General features: G+C 41.1%; 1 protein-coding gene across 7 annotated transcripts in view; it reads left to right on the forward strand.

Annotated features, from left to right (window-relative positions):
* Positions 1-21,518, forward strand: part of LOC134355549 (neuron navigator 1-like) — a 664,756-nt gene that overhangs the window by 391,784 nt on the left and 251,454 nt on the right. Inside the window, exon 1 of one of the 7 annotated variants that reach the window (XM_063065571.1) lies at positions 15,216-15,353. The exons of the other annotated variants lie outside the window; for them this stretch is intronic. Coding sequence (XP_062921641.1) covers positions 15,301-15,353 — 53 coding nt within the window. The 5' untranslated portion in view covers positions 15,216-15,300. Of the gene's footprint in view, positions 1-15,215; positions 15,354-21,518 lie in introns of those variants that run through there. 7 annotated transcript variants of the gene reach the window in all.

The following is a 21,518-nucleotide window of genomic DNA, read 5'->3' on the forward strand; positions in this document are numbered from 1 at the left end:
TCTCTTTGGTGGCATAGAGGAGAACAGCTGATCAAAGAAGGACAAAACCTTATAAAACATAGGAGCAGACTTAGGGCATTTGGCCAATTGAGTGCGCTCTGCTGTTCAGTCATGGCTGATTTACTTTCTCTTTCAACCCCAAAGGAAATTGTAAATGCCATCGGTGTGACCTTACCAATGGAAATCCATTAGGAGAAATTAGGTGGAGATGTTGCAACACAAAATATAAAATAGTGGAATGGGAGGGGAAAAAGATTTGAAAGTGGATCTGAAAATCAGTGGGACAAGTGGACGATCAAGGAACATAGATTAATTAGGAAAGGAAGCAATCTGGTGTAAAGGTTATTGACGTGAATGGTCCGTAAAAAGAATAGTGTAATAAAGACTGTTATTTGTGAGCAAGAGTGGGGAAAGCCTAGAATTCCGGGGAAAGGGCTGGATTGTATGCTAGTGATCGCCTGTTTCGGTTCTCCAAATTGAATGGTTTAGGCAGTAAAGTGATCAGCAAAGATTATCCCAGAGTACTCGATTTTTCATCCTCTATTCCATCTGGGAAGGGCGTGTCTATTTCTGACTGCTTCATGAAATCATGGTGTGAGGCAGTACAGTGGTCTTCTGCTAATGTCCAAGTCCCCCTTACTTTGGGCAACACAACAGCACTCACTGGGCAGTGTGATATTTTTCCTCTGGTGCTCAGTTTATTTGTTTAGGGAGCCAGCTCGCACTGCTAGCGTCAGTTGAGCTCACTGGGAAAAGTAGAAATCAGCCTTAGTTCTCCTGACATTGGGTGAATGAAATTTGGGTTACGTGGTCAAAGTGGAGATGTGATCAAAGTGGAGATGTGATATCAGGCATCCCATCCACTCTTTGCCCACTGATTATTCTCACCCATTTAATTTTCTGAACTTCCCAGGCAGAGTCCGCCTTCTTTGATTTCCCTGTTCTTTCCAGAAATTTTGAACAGTTGCTTTAGCCCAGATCTGGAAATAGATTAAATGAAAAGCTTTCTTTTGGCAGCTGGTATTTGAGAAGTGTGAAATAACCCAGGTACTGGGTAGTGATTGAGCAGAGGCCATTGTTAAAGAATCCCAAGGGAAGTACTACTTTCTAGTAGTCAGGTCCAAGCCAGTTCTTCTGTTTCAGCTTCATGTAGAGTTCAAGAGAAGAGATAAAAGGTAAAATACAAATTAATATTTGAGTAATCAACAAGAAAGTAATTGTCTAAAACATTGTTTAATTCTTAATTTATTTTGTAATATTTATTGTTGGAGAGGAATTGGAAATTACTTGCTTGGAGCATTTTGCATTGATTTGAAAGCTACACAATTTAGAGTACAGAATGGGTAGAAGGAGATGGTGTGTCATTTACTGTATATTCTTAAATCTCTTGCTTTTTGCTGCTTTTCTTTATATCCTATCCTCAAAAGGCCTGTTACACTGAGATTTCAATTGACTTTCACAATCTAATTAGAAGTACCGTGTCCCTTTTGTGTTCTCATAATGTCTGCACAGTCTTTTTAATGTGTACAATATCTTTCTCTGTGGATGTCTTAAGGAAAACAGCTAATATATTAAGAAGGCAAGGTACTTTTAAATTTCTCCATGCTTGAATATTAAAAAAATATTATTAATTCCTTTTATAAAAAACATAATTTTACACTGTGGTATAAATATCAACGTTACTTGCATTTAATTATTTCAGCATATCATCTATGTCGAATGTTATTGTGATAAAAATATTACATGACACGCTAGGGTTTTCTCACTTACTGGCTCATAAAGAAAGCATATCTGCAAGCTACTTGATAAAGTGAACTGCTGAAAGCAAGTGAAGTCAGCATGCATTGATGTCTGTCATAGAATATAGTTTAATTTTTTAACTAATGACAAATAGAAACAAATGTTATTAGTGCTGCAAGATATTAATTCACATTTAGACCTTTCTGATTTTTCTTGACATTAGCTAAAGAAGTAAGGAATATTTGACCTTTGCTGGCCAAGCAGAGTTTGCTTTGTATAGTCATAGTGGTTTTATAAAGAAAGAGGATCTCCTTAACAATGATATACGTCATATAAGATTGCTCTAAGGCAACAATGGATTCTGCATCATTAACATGATAAAAATATTGTGTTCTGCACACAGCAGTTGAGATTAATGCAGATAATTTTATAAACAGTTGGAGATGAAAACTAGATTTTTAAGATTCACTCTAAAGCATATACGTAAAATGCTGTCGCTTGTCTTTTTGATGCTTTGTGGAAGTTTGTGGCTGTCTTTTGGTTGTGTGCATTGGTTCCTTCAGATTACAGGCAAAGATCCAGTGTTGTTCAGTTGCTTTTTTGTACAATGAGGTGGGCAGGTAGCGTATATTGACATGGCAAACAGTATCGAATGAATGTCATAATACTTAATAAATTTCTCCTGGTTTTAAATATATATTGGTTTATAGTTCAATCATCCCTGTGTATAAGTGGATCACAAATTTGTTTTATGTAGAGAAAGTCTTTGATAATAAGCTGAGAAGAGTTTCTTAGATCTTTTGGTGATTATGAGAAATGATTCAAATTGTTTGGATGTTTGGCCTGCTCTGCCTTTCCAAGTGAACTAAACGGCATTGCTCAGATTGATAGGATGCTGGGTACACATAAGAAATGTTGATATTGTGAGTATATCAAAATAATATTAAACAATGATATTGTTATAATCAGTTTAAAAATATAACCAAATGTTCCTGTTTACATCTTATGTCAATATTTTTATCCATAACCAAGTAGATATGATTGCAAATTTGGTAGAAAATTCATTCAATCAGTAGGAATACAATATTTATTTTTTATGTTCCTTTTTTTGTTAACATACTGGTGTGACTTTGAAATTTTACTGAGTATTAATTGTACCTATTTATCCAAAAATAAGTAATTGATTTCTTAGAAAAGAGTTCATATTGTTTGCATTTGACATATATAAAAAAGACAACTAAAACTGATGTATGACAAAACTAAATACTTGTTCTGTGTTGATTAGGGAACAAGAAGTCTTTAACAAACCGCTTGGTGAAGAAGTCATCCAAATGTTAGTGCATGTAAATGCGGGCTATTCCAAACACAACTCATTTTTGGACCTGTTATTATGTAGGCAATGACAATTGGAGTTAACACTTTGAATACTGCTCCTCTGCAACGGCATGAAAATAATAGTTCATTTATGATAGAAGTAACATTATAACATTACTGAAAGGACTTTTAAAATTTGTATTGGTCATCCACAATTGCACTTGACCTGTATTCAAAGTTGAGTTTATTGTCATGGGTGCACAGGTGCAAAGAAAAACTTACTTTCAACAGCACCATAAGCACATAAGCAGCATTCACAAGAAAAAAACCTAAATTATACATTTTTTATGAGAAAGAACACAATTTGAACAAACAAGTCCATTTTAATGCCAAGTAGTCAAAGTGGTCTTAGTGTTGCTAAACTGTAGTGACTAGGATTTTGCCACAGTTGGATGAGAACCGAATGGCTGAAGGGAAATAACTTTTCTTTAACCTGGTGGTGTGGAACTTCAGGCATCTGTACTTCCTGCCCTATAGTAGATGTGAAAAGATGATATGGCTCGGATGATGGCGATCGTTGATGAAGCAGCCCTCCTTCAATGAAGTAATGGGAAAGGATGTGCCTGTAGTGTATTCTCTGCTGTCTATTACGTTCCCATGCTTGTGAACTGCTGTACCAGACCATGATGCAAACAGGATACTCTTAACAATATACGTGTAGCAGCTTGTCAGAGTGTTTAGTGGCAAGCTGAACCTCCTGAACCTCTGGTGCGCTTTCTTTATGATTCCAGGGATGTGCTGGGCTCAGGATAGCTCATATAATATGTTAATGCCCAGGAACTGAAAGTACGGTGGCATAGCAGTTAGTGCTGTTGCTTTACAGTGCCAGTGATCACCAGTTATGGTTCGATTCCCTCCACTGTGTGGAAGGGGTTTGTACGGTGTCCTGTGACCGTGTGGGTTCTGTTATGCTGTGTAACTTAAAAACATTATTCTAATTCAAGGGAAGATACGGGAGTCCGAAATGTGAGTCTTACTTTAAGTGAGGTGTGCACATAACACGTGGTAGCGTGATAACGTATGCAAATCACGTATTTTCACATATAGCCTGTAATGAATTATTTAACTGAACAAAACTGCTTAATTAAGCAATATATGTATAAGATCACTCAAATATTACTGAAATATTGCACACACAACAGTTCCGTCCAGATTCTTCCCACATTTCAAAGGCGTACGGGTTAAGGTTGGTAAATTGTGTGCATATTATTTGACACAGAACAATGCATTTCACTGTATGTTTGGATGTATATGTGACAAACAAAGCTTATCTGTAGCTTTATCTTTAGCTGTTGACTCTCTCCACCACTAATCCCTCATTGTAGACTGGTGCTTGTTCGCCTTCCTTTCTTATTCTGAAGTCAACAGTCAGCTTTTTAGCTTTGCTGACATTGAGCGAGTAGTTGGTGTTCCAACGCCATTCAGCTGGGTGCCCTATCTCACACTGGTAAACTCAGTCATTGCCCCCTGTGATTCATCCAATTTGACGAAGGCATTGGAGCTGTTCTTAGCCATACATGTATAAAAAAATAGAGCAGTCTGCTTAAGCACGCAGTCTTGAGGTGCATCTGTGTTGATGAACAGCAAGGAGATGTTATTACCAATCCTCACCGATTGGAGGTCTTCATAAGAGAAGTTGAGTAATCAGAATCAGGTTTATTATCAGCAACATGTGCTGTGAAGTTTCTTGTTTTGCGGCAGCAGTACAATGTTTTACGTACCTTGTAACTGGGTTGCCAAACCAGCATAAATGGAACGCTCGTTGGAGTCTATGATTACTAGGAACTAATAAAGTTTTATTAAAGAAATAAGTAATGCAATACACTAATCGTAAGGATATAAATGTAACAGGTTAGCAATGATAATACACGCATATACACAGAACTAGGATAATAGGAATCAACCAAGCTCTATCGCAGTCTAGGGGTGAAATGATCAGTCTTAAATGAAGCAGAGTTCAGTTCAGTTTAGTGCAGTTCGAAGTAATCGCTGTTCTTGTACGGTTGGGGGGGGGGAAGAGAGAGAGAGATGCAGTTGGTTTCGGGCAGACCTTTCGATGTCTTCTGATCCCGCTGTGGTCACCGACTGTGACCCCTCCGTTCCGGATATGATCGTTCTTCCGTGGTGAACTCGGTACCCAGGCAAGGACGGACACACACCCCAGGTTCCCACCGATTGTACCTTTACACCCTGTGAGCCTCTGACCAACTCCCGCAAGACTGCTCTTTCCAGGGTCTCATGGCGTGTCGTGCCTTAGCAAACCTGCTCTTTTTAGCCCCCTGCTGGAGTATCACCTGTCTGTCAAACTTCAAACAGTTCAGGTTCAAAGCAAACGGTCTGTCAATATCTGAATTGTGTTTCTTTCTCGTTAATCTCTGTCTTCTGTCTTATTAGCATTTTGAATGTTTCTCCATTGTCTTCCGTTATCTCTCTCATTAGCATCATCCATCCGGTAGCTCTGCTTGGCGTCACACATGACACCCCCACCCTTAAAAGGATTTTTACCGGGGTAAGAATTATGGGCATGAATGCACATTATAAGATACACACTAATATACAAGTAGTCATCAGCTATTCGGCTAATACAGAGAACTTTACGTTTTAACACCTTGACAGACAATCAGCAATCACATTGTCAGTTCCTTTTATATGTTTTATCTTGATATCAAATTCCTGTAATACCAGGCTCCAACGTAATAAACGTTTGTTTTTATCCTTCATTGTGGCTAAAAACACGAATGGATTGTGATCAGTGTAAATTATCAGTGGTTTCCGTGCCGGACAAATATAAACCTCAAGATATTGTAATGCCAGTATGATTGCCAATAATTCCTTCTCCACAGTGGAATAATTTCTCTGATGGACATTAAACTTCTTAGAAAAATAAGCCACTGGGTGTTCAATTTCCTCTGTGTCTATCTGTAACAGCACCGTCCCTGCCGCTTCGTCGCTGGCATCTGTTGCTAGGGAGAAGGGTTTTGAAAAGTCAGGTGCATTCAATGCAGGGTGGTGACACAGAATCGCCTTCAGACTCTCGAAGGCTTTGTGACAAAAGTCGTTCCACACAAGCTTCGCATTTTTCGGCAAGAGCTTTAGTAAGAGGGAGGGTAATGTCTGCAAAGTTTTTGCAAAACTTCCGATAGCTTTGCATCCCCAAGAACCTTCTCAGGGCTCTCCTGTCCATCAGGATGGGAACTTCAGAGATAGTCTGCACCTTAACCTGCATCGGTGCCAGCTGTCTCTGTCCTACCACATACGCCAGATAAGTGACTTTAGCGTGGCCGAACTCACTTTTCACGAGGTTCACTGTCAGGTTGGCTTCAGACAGCTGTTTAAACAGTTCTTCTACTGCCACAATGTGCTCCTCCCACGTGTCACTCCAGACCACTAAATCGTCAATATACGCTTCTGTGTTCTTTAACCCTTTTATCACTGAATTAATCATCCTTTGGAAGGTCCCTGGGGCGTTCTTCATGCCAAAAGGTATAACATTATACTTGTATAACCCGGATGGAGTGACAAATGCTGAGATTTCTCTAGCCTGGTCGGTTAAAGGAATGCACCAGTACCCTTTTAGCAAATCGACCTCTATGATGTACTTAGCTCTCCCCACTTTATCGATGCAATCATCTACCCTTGGGATGGGGTAAGCATCAGTTTTTGTGATGGCGTTCACCTTTCTGTAATCTGTACAGAATCGTATGCTCCCATCGGGTTTCGGGACAACCACACAGGGAGAGGCCCATTCTGATTTGGATGGCCTAATAATACCTGTGGCTAGCATGTGTTCAATTTCTTTCTCCACTAGCTTGCCCTTCTCCAAGTTCATCCTATAGGGGTGTTGCTTAATAGGCTGATCTGATGTGACAACAACATCATGTACCGTCCCCTTGCATCACCTCGGGACATCCGGACATACATCTGCATGCTGGTTAATTAGCTTTATCAGCAGCTCACTCTGTTCAGGGGTTAAGTGAGAGACATTATCAGCAAAGTTGGCCAAAACAATAGAGTTCTCCAATCTGGTCGGCACCATATTTATCTTTCCAAGATGGGTTTTCCCCTTATCTTTTGGCACCCCAGCCTCATTTATTTTTGTGATAACACCGACTAGATCTGCTTTCTGATCTTGGTAAGCGTTTAACATATTAATATGTACTAATTGGGTCGACTTACGTCTGTCCGGCATTTCAATAACATAATTCAAAGAGTCTATCTTTTTAATCACTTTGTACGGACCGTGGAATCTCGCCTGGAGGGGGTTGGTTACCACTGGAAACAGAACTAAGGCCTTATCGCCCACTTGAAACACATGTTCGCGAGCACATCTATCATACCACTGTTTCATTTTAGTTTTGGGAGTGTCGTAGATTTTCTTTGGCAAGGTCACAGATCCTTTTAAGCCTCTCACAAAATTTTAAAACATAATCAATCACATTGATTTGTACTGTCGGACTGGACCATTGCTCTTTCAGTAAGGTCAGAGGTCCTCTGCGCCAATGACTGAAGACGAGCTGGAATGGGCTGAACCCCAATGACTCCTGAACTGTGTCCCTTACGGCAAATAACAGAAGAGGCAAGGCATCATCCCAGTCCATAGCGTTCTCTTGACAATAAATTTTAATCATGGTCTTTAATGTTGCGTGGAATCTTTCCAACGCCCCTTGGGACTCCGGGTGGTACACGGAGGCCAAAATCTGCTTTGCTCCCATCTCATCCAACATCCGTCGGAATGTGTGAGATGTGAAGGCACTCCCCTGCTCTGACTGGATTTCCCTTGGCAGCCCCACCGTAGTGAAAAATTTCACAAGCGCCTTTACCACTGCGGGAGCCTTGACGCTTGCCAGGGGCACAGCCTCCGGAAACCTGGTGATGGCGCACATCATAGTCATCACATACTCTCGCCCACTCACAGTTCTGGGCAGGGGACCGACAAAATCCACAATTATTCGGGAAGAAGGTTGCCCGAAAGCGAGTATCGGTCGAAGGGGCGCTTTAGGCAGGAGCTGGTTCGGCTTTTCTACCACCTGACAGGAATGACACCATCTACAATACTCAATAATATCCTTCCCATTGTTCGGCCAGTAAAACTCTCATAATTCTATCGACTGTTTTCCTCACCCCAAAATGTCCACCAAGGGGTATCTTGTGGGCCAGGTTAAAAATCTCATCCCTATAAATTTTCAGCACTACCACCTGGTGTACCACCCCACACTCCTCATCTGCGGGCACGGTACTTGGTCTCCACTTCCTCATCAGTACTCCCTCCTTCACATAATAGCCCACTGGTTCCCTTTATATTTCTGCTTCGGAGAGAGCTGTCTCCGTCAAAACCATCAGCTCCTCGTCTCGTTCCTGTGCCTGTATAAATTCCTTCCTGGCTAATGATAAATCTACCTCAACTCCCTCATTTCCTTCTGCTCCACTATGCTCCTTGTTCTCACTTTCTAACCCCTCCTGGTACAAGGCTGGTAAAAACGCCTCAGCTAAATCTACATTCGCTTTGGCAGCCTTTCTCGACATGAGCCGAGTTACTGCGCAAACTGGATAAACCTGTGAGTCCATGGGCGGGTCCTCAGTCCTGGCAGGCTTGCTCGTCAGCTTTACTGCTGGGTACACATCTCCACGTGCAGGGTCGTTACCGAGTAAGACCTCTACGTCTTCTATTGGTAATTCGAGCCTCACCCCTATTGTGACCGGTCTGGAGACCAAGTCACTTTTCTGGTGCAAAGGTATTGCTTCAGTCCCTTTCCCAATGCCTCTTATCACACTGACCTCCCCAGTCTCGGTCTCTGCAGTAAAGTCTAACACCCTCCTTAAGATCAATGACTGACAATCGCCAGTGTCTCTCCAGATCCGTACTGGAATTAGGGTTGACCCCTCCTTCACCGACACCAATCTGGCCAAAACAAACTTCTCGCGCCCTTCCTGAACTCTATCAGACCTCTTTTCCCCAGCGGTTTGTTTGCCGGCTCAATACAGCCAGTCGGAGTCACCGTTTTTCCTTTCCCTGTCTCCTTTGGGGCAAAACACCTGGACACAATGTGACCGGCTTTCCCACAATTATAGCGTACGACCCCAGGAGACTTCCTACCAAACTGCTTCCTGTCTTCTTTATCCTTCTCACTAGTCCCCGGCTTACTTTCTGGCTTTTCCGGTGGACTTTCTCCGCCCTCTCGGCTACCCTTCTGGTAGCTCTTACTCGGGGTAAACTTTGCTTTGTGTGTTAACGCGTACTCATCCGCTAACTTAGCAGTTGCGGCTAAGGTTTCTGCCTCTTTCTCATCTAGATAGGGCCTCATACCTTCAGGGACACAACCTTTAAATTGCTCAATCAGTATTAGCTGTAGCAGTCTGTCATAATCCCCAGTGACCCCTTTCGAGGCGCACTAACGCTCACAATACATCTGCATCTCACAGGCAAACTCTAAATACATGCGGCCCCACTGCTTTCTCACATCCGGAACCTTTGCCAGTATGCCTCCAGGACCAACTCATAAATCCTGAGTATCGGCTCTTTCACCACATCATACCTCTGGGCATCTTCTGCTGACAACGCTGAGTAAGCTTGTTGAGCCTTCCCCTTAAGTACACTCTGAAGCAAAACAGCCCACTTATCCCTCGGCCAGTCCTGACTTGCTGCGACTTTTTCAAAAAGTAGAAAGTTCCGATCAACATCGGCCTCCTCAAATGGGGGATCGAACCTACCCTCCTGGGTCACCCTGAACCCTCCACCTTGGTTCGGCATTTGGCTCCTCCCTAGCGCCATCCTTAACTTCTCCAGCTCAAACTCCCTTTCCTTCTCTCTCTCTTCTCGTTCTAACTGCTTTACTCTCTCTTCCCATTCTAACTGCCTTACTCTCTCCTCCCGTTCTAACTGCTTTATTCTCTCTTTCCATTCTACCTGCCTTACTCTCTCTTCCTGTTCTAACTGCTTCTCTTCCCTTTCTAACTGCTTTACTCGGAACTCGTGCTCGAGTCTTAATTTTTCCATCTGCAGCTGCACTGCCTCTCCACCAGGTTTGCTCATGGACACCACCTCCAGCTCCCCGTGGGGAAACATACCTTTAGATACATAATGCTCAACGATAGCTCTGTGCATCCCCACTTTCCTTATTGTCGGCTTCCCCTTAAAAAGATTCAACCGTTTGGCAACAGTCGCCAATTCTGAGTTCCTGGCATCCTCTGATGCCTCCAAGGTTGGCGCCTTTAGAAATTCCTCAATCTCCATTTCTGCTGTTTGCCCTTTTTTTTCTTTCGGGAATTTTAACCCAATCAATTTACCCAGTCCCAATTTTGGCGTTCAAAATCCCGGATGAGATCCCCACTTATGTTATGTACCCCGTAACTGGGTTGCCAAATCAGCAGAAATGGAATGCTCTTTGGAGTCTGTGATTACTAGGAACTAATAAAGTCTTATTAAAGAAATAAGTAATACAATACACTAATCGTAAGAATATAAATGTAACAGGTTAGCAATGATAATACACACATATACACAGAATTAGGATAATAGGAATCAACCAAGCTCTATCGCAGTCTAGGGGTAAAATGATCAGTCTTAAATGAAGCAGAGTTCAGTTCAGTTTAGTGCAGTTCGAAGTAATCGCTGTTCTTGTACTGTTGGAGAAAGAGAGAGAGTGAGAGATGCAGTTGGTTTCGAGCAGACCTTTTGATGTCTATTGATCCCGCTGTGGTCACCGACTGTGACCCCTCCGTTCCGGATACAATCGTTTTTCCATGGTGAACCCGGCACCCAGGCAAGGGCGGACACACACCCCAGGTTCCCACTGATCATACCTTTACACCCTGTGAGCCTCTGACCAATTCCCGCAAACCGGTCCTCCAAGCTCCCACCAGCTTGTGGGGGCACACTGCTCTTTCCAGGGTCTCATGGCGTGTCGTGCCTTTAGCAAACCTGCTTTTTTTATCCCCCTGCTGGGGTATCACCTGTCCATCAAACTTCAAACAGTTCAGGTTCAAAGCAAACGGTCTGTCAATATCTGAATTGTGTTCCTTTCTCGTTAATCTCTATCTTCTGTCTTATTAGCATTTTGAATGTTTCTCCATTGTCTTCCATTATCTCTCTCATTAGCATCATCCGTCTGGTAACTCTGCTTGGCGTCACACATGGGAAATGCAAAACATAAATAAATTACGATGAGAAAGACATCAACAGTCGTGCAAAAAGAGAGCGAAGTAGTGAAATAGATTCCTGGACCATTCAGAATTTTGATGGTAGATAGCTGATAGAAAGGAGATACAGAAGCCCAGCTCTTAAAGCATTGCAGAGTTATCAAGGGAAGTACAGAGACCAGGTCTTGATGCTTGATAATGAATTTGGACTGAAGGGTGTGAAAGGCCATTAGGAGCCAATCGCATTGGTGGGTCTGGAATCACCTGAACTCTTGATCAGGCAGGGATGGTGGATTTCCCATCACTGAGAGCAGTAAAATTTTGATGACAGTCCTGTGCTCCTGTGAGCATTACTACTCTCAACTTTTTTAAATTTCCAGATTATTGACTACCATTGAGGATTTGAACTGAATTGACTTTATTTCTTACATCTTTCACATAGGTGAGGAGTAAATATCTTTACGTTACATCTCCATCTAAATGTGCAATGTGCAATCATAGCAATTTATAATAATTTATAATAAATAGAACAGTGAATGTAATATAGAGTACACTCACCTCAGCCACGTGAGTTCATCAGTCTGACGGCCTGGTGGAAGAAACTGTCCCAGAGCCTGTTGTTCCTGGCTTTTATGCTGCGATACCACTTCCTGGATGGTAGCAGTTGGAATAGATTGTGGTTGGGATAGGTCGGGTTCACAATGATCCTACAGGCCCTTTTTACACACCTGACCTTGTAAATGTCTTGAATCATGAGAAGTTCACAACTACAAAGTTCTGGATTGTTACGAATCCAATAATTTAACCACTGTGCCACAACCATGCAAGTTGTTTTTCATTTCTTTAGTGAGATCTTGTTAGACCCAGTACTGCCTGATATAGTTAAGCTTAAACTGAAACCAAGGGAGTCAACACACTGTTAAGCTTTAATATGAATACAGTTTTGGTGATTAGTTTACTCTTGGTGTCAATATTTAGAACATGATTAAAATAATCCATTGCTGCTCTAGAGTGTCTTCAAACTGGCTGCTGATTATCCTGTGTTATTGTTAAAATTCATTGCATTAAAAATACACAAACAGTACTTCACTGTCTGCACTTTGAGATGTTCTAAGTGGGTTGTGAAAGGTGCTATATAAACGTCTTATTTTAATTGGAAAATTGGTCACTAAAGTCACACATGGTAGAGCACTCTTCCACTGTGTACCAACAGCGTATACTGTCATAGCTCTCAAATAGTTAAGGCTTTCTTCTGGTTTACATTTGTGAGTGAACAGCTGCAGTCATGTTCATGTGGATTCTGGCCAGTTGGCTCACAATGGTACGATTCCCCAGTGATGAAACAGAAGAAGCCTTGGTGGCATTAGAATTAAAATTTGGAGAGTAGATTCCCTTACATTGAACACAGAGGTATATCAGTCACAGAAGTGTCTTTACTTGACTCTGAAAAACAAGTGAGTTTATATATAAAGTGCTGAATAGTTTTCACTGTTCAGCAGTGCCATTGTAATGCATCTTTTTAATGCTTTCTTCAAATTAAAAATTTATTAAGTATGCAGTTGGTCTACAAATCACCCATAAGCAGCAGGGAATGCTGGATAGGAAAGCCACATCTAAAATTGTTCCCAGAAATAATTTCATTTGCTACATTAAAAATCATGGATATAATTCAGTTTTAACTATATACGTGCTTCAGTGGGTTTACATTCAGGTTGAAGTTCACATTAAAAGTTAGCACTGTCTTCATATGAAAAAAAAAGTCAATCCAGGCGTTACGCAGTAACCTCTTGGAAAAAAAATTTCATCACTAAGAATTAGACTTAATGACATAAGCACTCTTGATATATTGGGGTATTTGATATTGTTTATGTCATCCTTGAACTTATTTGTAAAGATAACAGATTAACCAATTTTGTTTCATAATCTGATTGCAAGAGAAATTAGACTGTATTGATAATCCTCAACTGACCTTTTCAAGACTGAATTACTTCTACTTTTCTGACATCTAATATTGAGTTCTAATTAATTATTAATGGAAGATAATCAAGAGGATTTTAAAAATTATTCCCACTATTAAAGTTATCTCAAATAGTGATTCTCAGTTTGCTTCTCCTTACAAGGTCTGAATTGACTTTTTCAATCTTGGTCCTGTGCTGCCATTATTCAGGAAAGAAATATATGCTTTCACCAACTTGGGATACATGGAATGGAATTTAATTAGCCCTTGTGCCAGTTTTGCCTTTCACAAAGAACATTTTACCTCAGTGCCACTTCTTACACTAACCCTTATCCTTTCCTTCCCTTAATATCTGGAGTTTACCAATTTCTGTTTTCAATATAGTCAATGATTGAAACTCCACAGCACTTTTGGGTGGAATATTCCAAAGGATCCTTACCTTCTGAGTGGATAAATTCCTTCCAAATAACTGCTGAGAGACTGATACTTGTTGATCTAATTTTTAAAAAAATTTTGTGCCATATTCATTGATAACTTTGTAGTTACAACTCTAATTACACAATCTTGTGGGATTTGTTCTTAGGAAGTATCTTTGATACTATTCAGTTATAACTATAGGTGGGAAGTTGGAAATGCTTGTTCATCATAATTTTTCTTATTAGGTCCAACATTTTAAATTTTACATGTCCTTCATAGGAATTATTTTTTTTCAAAGCTAAAACTTCCCATTTATCTTAAAACAATGAAGCAACACAACTATGAGGCAAAATATTAATGTAGCTTATTTTAACCATATTGTTCAGGAAAAGGAACCATCTGAGAAACTTACATATGTAATTCTTTCTTCTGACCGTCATTTCACCATTTTTAGCACATGGCTAGTTCCAATTAAACTTCGACTTGGTGATGTTTCAGTTCTGTTCAAAAATGTATGGTGGAATTGTTTGAAGTTTCTTATTGAATGAAAAGCAAGAAATTTGACAGAAGCCAAGTTAACCATTATCTTATATGATCGTGCTGATTGAAATGTGCTTATCATTGTGAGTTTGTCCCTTTTCATTCTTCTTTTCATTATACATCTCTATTTTGTTGTTAGTTTTTACAGCTTTCAAGAATATATTCCCTTTGCTATATAATCATACTTTCCTCCCCACTTTTTAATTTGTTGATCTGGATTATTTTTTCGTCATTCCAGTCGTTTGATAGTTGTCATATTATGTGACTTTGTCACACAAAATGGCTGTATTTTTCTGTCAAAACTTCATGTAGAAGTAAAGGTGTGATCTTAAAAATATCCTGTAGAAATGCAAGCAAGTGACAAGAATATAAAGAGATAGCGTAACACAGAAGAGCTGGCAGTTTTGTTTATGGATGTGAGGTCAAATGAGGAAGTCACTGCAGAAAACTGTTTCCAAGTGACTTCAAACAAGTTCATAAAAGAATCAGTTATATCAAATAATAAAAACGAGTTTGTTCTCCATTTTGAAATAAACATTTTTAGTGTTTTGATTTGAATATTTGTTCTGTAACAGTTTAGATAAAGTGCTTTTTTCGTCTTTAATGTCATTTGTGTTTTTGGCTCATGAAGATGCAACATGTTCCAGTTACAAAGGCTAACTTTGTTTCAGTTGAAGTAAAAGGGCTCTAGAAAAAACGTTAGTGTGCTGGTCAGGGGTGAGACGGAACTCCCACAAGACACCACATTGGTTCAATTAACACAGATGTCTCAGGCAGACATTAGTATCAATTCATTGGCCGATGGTGTTGTTTTGTTTAACTCATTCATTCAAAGCAGAAGATCCAGGTTTACTGACTGGACAAAAAAAATCGGAAGTCAAATACCTTGTCAGTCATTGTATTTTTACACAAGGGTAGATTGGAAATTTACTGGTCAGTTTGCTGCTTGGTCTGTAACTGCAGCTGAAAGCTATCAAAGGGAGTGACTGGGGGCAGCTCATGTTGCACTTCCCCATGTGGCTCATTTTCTGATTGTAAAGCAGTCGAATGGATCTGATCAAGCCTGACTCTGTGCTTACTTGAGGAAAGTAATATGCAATTTGAGCTGAAGAGAATATAGAGAGCTAATTGATAAAATGATACATTTTCCCTATGTGAAGATGGGCCGGACAATGAATTTTAGTTCCAGGTAAGGTAAGGTAACCTTGACTGTTCTGTCTGAGCTTTATTTTAAAACTTCAGCACTTGCTCTGCTGTGACTTGGCCCAGAGTGCTTCAAGGTTTCCCTCATTGAAAACTGTTGAATCCATTCATTATAACGTGTTCTCTGTGTATTGTACTGAGCAGTTCTCTGCAACTTAATACAGTAATAGATGATTAAATGCTGTCACACCATCCACAAGCTTGCAGGCTTTCCCCAATAAAATCTGCAAAAATTCAGTAAAATCAATCTTCTGTTAACTGTGCTGAGGTGATTGAGTGAAAACCTTCATCAGTTTTAAAAGTTGTGATATACTTTGTTCGTGAAAGGTGTTACCTTGTGCAGTTCAATTTTTGTGATTGCTTAATACTCTCAGGGTGGTTAGTGCCGGTGTGATCTTGGGGATACGGGTCTGTGTCCGTAATGCTCCTGTGCTTTTCCAGCCCAGTTTTCTCCTCTCCTTTAATGAGGTAGGTCAGAGTCAAGTTTCATTACAATTTGAAAACTAATCACACCATGAGGAGCAGAGGAAGTGACTGCTTAGCTTGAACCTGTCCCTGTCCAGTATCCTCACGCATGAACTGCCTGACAGAGATAATGGATTGAATTTAGGAAAAACAAATGCAGTCTGCTCGGTTTTCCCCAGCTCTGGTTGAAGCAACTGGCTGGTGTAACCTCTTGCCCTACCAGCCTTTGTGAGTTCTCTTAGTGCAGAGCAGACCTGTTTTGCAGTTATTTATTTATCTGCTTTCGACACCACTGTCAAGGTCTGCATTTAATACCCTTCCTGAATTAACATGGAGAAGGGTGGTGAACCATCATTTTGAATTAATGCAGTACTTCAGATAAATAGACTCCCACAGCACTGTTATGTAGGGAATCCCAGTGTGCAGACATAGTGGCAATGAAGGAACAGCCACATAGTTCCAATCCAGGGTGATGTGGAAGGGAGTTTGGGGTGATGTGGTGTTCCAATTGCCTTTTCAATCTTGGTGTTAGATGTCAGGGGTTTGGAGGGTATTGATAAGTTGACCTAGCAACACACACATAAAATGCTAGAGGAACTCAGCAGGCCAGGCAGCATCTATGGAAAAGAGTACAGTCAATGTTTCAGGCCGAGACTTTTCTCGACTTGAAACATTGACCGTACTCCTTTCCATAGATGCCGCCTGGCCTGCTGAGTGCCTCCAGCATTCTGGATGTGTTGCTTGGATTTCCAGCATCTGCAGTTTTTCTCTTGTTTTTGATAGTTTGGCCTAGATGAGTAAATCCACAGGATTTTGTAGCTCACACACAGTGCAACTACGGTGCATCAGTAATGAAAGGAGTAGGTTTAATTTAGGTTATGAGACACAAGTGAAATGGCTTCCTTTTCCAGGGCAGTGTTGACCTGTTTTAGGAGGGGCATTCATTCAGGCAAGTGGAGATTATTCCCTTATATTCCTGACTCGTGTTTTGCAGGCATTGCAAAGTTGGCATCAGGAGCAAGTCACACTCTTAAGACCTTTGACCTGTAGCTTGCTAATTATCAGCCTGTAACTAGCCGAGCAGAGCCTGGGTCACATTATATATCTGGTTCATTTGCTGAAGTGTTGGCATCAGCAAAAAATGTCAGTGTCTGATCTTGCTGTGGAAGAAAGATCATTGATTATCAGCTGAAGAATTGCCGCTGCAATGTCCTTGGGCTGGGATGATTGACCTCCAGTAATCACAACTATCATCATTTGCATCAAGTCTTTTAGGTTGTCTTTTCTGCCTTTGTGGATCAGGGCTCCTGACCACCAGACTTCATCAAAATGTACTGTTATGTCAGGGGCAGTCGCCATCATGTTACTCCTAGAGTTGAGTTCTTTGACACATGTTTAGGAAAAATAGGCTGCAGAATGGCTTGAATCGTAAAGTCATACCGCACAGAGTTAGGTCCTTTGACCAATGTGACCGTACTGACTATCAACAACCCACCTACTCTAATCCCATTTACTAGTATTAGTACTTGGTCCATTACCTTAAATAGCTTGGCATTTCAAGTGTATATCTATATACTAAATATTGTGGGATTACCTGCCTCCACCCACTCAGACAGTGTGTTTCAGATTCCATACGTCTATTGAGTGGAAAAGAAAAGCTTCTTCCTCAAATTCTCTCTAAACCTTTAACTCCTTGCCAAAACCTTTACTCTTTAGCTTTATGGGAAAAATCTCTGCTGTCTACCATATCCATGCCCCTCATAATTATTTATGCCTCCACTAGATACTCCCTGTATTCCAGAGAAAGCAAACCCGGCTTATCCAGTCTCTCCTCAAAATTGAAATACTCCATCTCAAGTAACTTCCCGCTGAATCTCCTCTGCATCTTCTCCAGTTTAGTCATGTCCTCCCTGCAGTATAATGAACAGGACAGTACACAGTGCTTCAGTAACTAACATTTTATAAAGATGTCGCATAATTTTCCTGTCCTGGTTAATTGCTGTATTCTTTACCGGTAACCTTCAGGGATCATTGGATTTTTCCATTTTGTTAACTCTTCAAAAATGATTTCCCTCTACACCAGGGATTCCCAATCTTTATTATGCCATGGATCCCTACCATTAACCAAGGAGTCCATGGACCCCCAGGTTGGGAACCCCTGCTTTAAAGAGTCAATGCTGACCAATTTTGATTACTCCTAAAGCGAAGAATAATCCTGTAATTTAGATTATTTTTTCTAGAGTGGCATGGTCTTGCTATATTCCATACAAGGTATCAGCAAGTAAATTATTGGTGGGGTTGTACTGTCTGACATTGAATGTAGAGTTCATTTAGCTCAGCTTCTAACTAGTTATGAAGTGTTACTCGAACTGAGTGGAAAGCGGTTGGAATAGTTCATCTACCCAGCCAATGCTTGTCACCAGGGACCAGGACAGTTTTCAGTGGGAGAAGCATTGAAATGCTGCCCGCAAGGTACAAGTGATTGGAGACAGGCGACTAGCTGTAAGCTAATGATTGCACAGGAACAGGAAAGTAATGTGACGGGGTGCATTTATGTGGAATGTGATTGGTAGGGTGTGAGGTTCACAGGGAGGCTTTCTTGTGGTAATTTTTATCAGATGTCCCCACAGAAATTAAAACTTTTCTACCTAATATTGTATTCTCCTTATTTATGAATGTAGTTTTCAAACTATTTCAGCCAGATATTCCACTCCAAAGCTTGCAAACCATAAGTATTCCAGCGGCTGAGCCTTGAGCATAAGCATAGCCTATAAATCTTCACCCCCCCCCCCGCCCCCAATTTTCAACAGCTCTCATCACTTCTCAGGCAAGAGTCTGGCAGCCCAAGTAGCAATTTGTTCAAGGTACTCTGTGCATACGTTCACCTGGCACTTTAAAAATGTGCGTTTACAGATTCTGATTCACATTCTGTACATTTATTATGTTACACACCTACATGCAATAAAATATCTTGCCTTGTGTGAAGCTCTCAGTGTAAACTTTATATATGACAACAATAGACACTACAACGAGCACAAGACAGTAGAATGGTGCAAGAATAGTAATGCAGTCTGGTGCAGCACAAAACAAAATGCTGGAGTGGCAATAATCGAATAACTGACAGAGGTAGAATTAAGAGTTTGGGAATGTGTCGGCACAACTGAGAAGGGGATGTGAAAGAGCTGATTAGCTCAGTAGTCTGATAACAGTGGAGAAGAAGCAGTTACTCAGTTTGGTCATTTGGATTTCCAACTCCTTTATCTACTCTCGGATGGTAGAAGAGAGCAAAGGGAGTGTCCAGGGCCTTGACCATACAAATAGCATTTCTGAAACGACATACTGTGAAGGTGGACTGGATGGATTGAAGTGATGAGCCTGTGATCAACTGGGCAGTGTTTACAACCTCCCCCCCCCCACCCCCGTACCCCATCCGTTATTTATTTTTATACACACATTCTTTCTCTCACTCTCCTTTTTCTCCCTCTGTCCCTCTGACTATACCCCTTGCCCATCCTCTGGTTCCCCCCACCCCTTGTCTTTCTCCCTGGGCCTCCTGTCCCATGATCCTCTCATATCCCCTTTGCCAATCACCTGTCCAGCTCTTGGCTCCATCCCTTCCCCTCCTGTCTTGTCCTATCATTTTGGATCTCCCCCTCCCCCTTCCACTTTCAAATCTCTTACTAACTCTTCCTTCAGTTAGTCCTGACGAAGGGTCTCGGCCCGAAACGTCGACTGTACCTCTTCCTAGAGATGCTGCCTGGCCTGCTGCGTTCACCAGCAACTTTGATGTGTGTTGCTTGAATTTCCAGCATCTGCAGAACTCCTGTTGTTTACAACCTATATTCAGGAAAGACGTCATTTTGTAGACATGATTCTTATTCTACACTAATGTATGGGCTAGTATCATGGATGTTTTCTGCCCAGTCTTTACATTTGCACAGGCATCATAGCCTGTTACAATAGCATTTACAATAGCATCAAATGATGTTAGAACTCAGCTTCTTAATGAACTTTGACGATTATTTTAGTTTTCTGCATCTCCATTAAATGTGGAGCCAAGCATTCACTCACTGGTCATTTCTAAAGTGTCAGTTACATTATCAATATCTCTTTACTATGATTATTACCTGCAACACCAAGAGCACTCGGTGCAGGAAAAGCCATTTCGTCCTATAGCATCATCTGTTCCCTTTATTATCTCTGGCCTGCTTCAGGTTCATGCTGGGAGAACAGTGAAGTGCTTGTCCTGCTCCCAATCTCTTGACAGGACTGTGCACATTCTTTTCAGCTTCTCTTCTGTGAAGCTGACTACTGTTTGAGAGAGGATATTCTACATCTTTGTGCACCTACATCCTTATGCTGTAGAGTTCAGCTCGACTCTTTCCTACCATAGTTGCCAACTCTGACTCTCCCTAGTAGCACCTGTACAACCTCCTCCATCCTCCTTCCTCTTGCCGCAGATATATTCTGGGTCTCTGTATTGAAACAGACTACATTAAGTTGGCTACTTTGGGCACACAGCTTACCTACCAGCCTAGAGCATCCTGCAGTGATCTCCAAAGCAGTACTGTTGACAACCAGGGTAAGCCAGAGTACAATAATTGTAGTACTTTTTAGTATTAGTACCTGGTGGGATATTTGACATGATTTTCATTGAACCACCCCCACATAACTCCAGCAGCTATGGTGCAATGCCCAATGTTCAACGGCAGTGAGAGTTTCATTGTTCCTGGCCTGCATTGTGACAGTCTTACTTACTCACAGAACAACCGGCTTTCACTGATCCGGTCGTTTGTTCATTTATTCGTTATGTACCGTGTTGTATGACAGGTGATCATGACCATGATTATCCTTGGTAAATTTTGCCATTGACTTCTTCTGGGCAGTGTCTTTACAAGACGGGTGATCCCAGCCATTATCAGTACTGTTCAGAGATTGTCTGCCTGGAGTCAGTGGTCGCATAACCAGGACTTGTGACGTGTACTAGCTACTCACACAACCCTCTACCATTTGCTCCCATGGCTTCACATAGCCCTGATCGGGGGCTAATCAGGTGCAGCACCTTGCCCAAAGGTAACCTGCAGGCTAGCAGAGGGAAGGAGCGCCTTTTCACCTCCTTTGGTAGAGCCATATCTCCACCCTGCCACCCGATGAAAAAATCTTGTTCAAAAACCAACTGCATTTGTTGCCCCACTTAGATCTCTGGCCTCCTGTGACCTTAAACCTATCGGTGCTCCATTGCTTCAATTGCTTTGTATGCAGAGGTCATGGTGACAGTATGACTGAGCTTTTCTACCTCAAGGTCAGCCTAGAATACCAGTGCTGATCTCTGCCACATCTCATCTGTTGTTGCACTGTGCTACATTAGACATACCACCCAAACTCCGTTCACTGTTATTACCTGGCTAAAGAACTGATAATCATGTTAATTTGAATTAAATTTAACAATTTCTGAGGGAAAATGTCTGAATTTTTGATCTGATTCACAGAAGTGTGAAATTCTAATTTTTTTTTATTTTTTGAGAGCATTATGATACTTCTGCCAAGAGCAACATTTAATTCTTTGCATTTTTTAAGGAAAAGTCTGTTTATGCACATGTTTTTGATTCATTTGAAGTTAGTATTATCAAAATTTCTTGGAATTGGTGTTGGTGGGAATATAATACAGCTTTAACAATTTCAACAG

This window comes from Mobula hypostoma, chromosome 13, assembly GCF_963921235.1.
Source record: "Mobula hypostoma chromosome 13, sMobHyp1.1, whole genome shotgun sequence".
In the NCBI taxonomy this organism is placed as follows: domain Eukaryota; kingdom Metazoa; phylum Chordata; class Chondrichthyes; order Myliobatiformes; family Myliobatidae; genus Mobula; species Mobula hypostoma.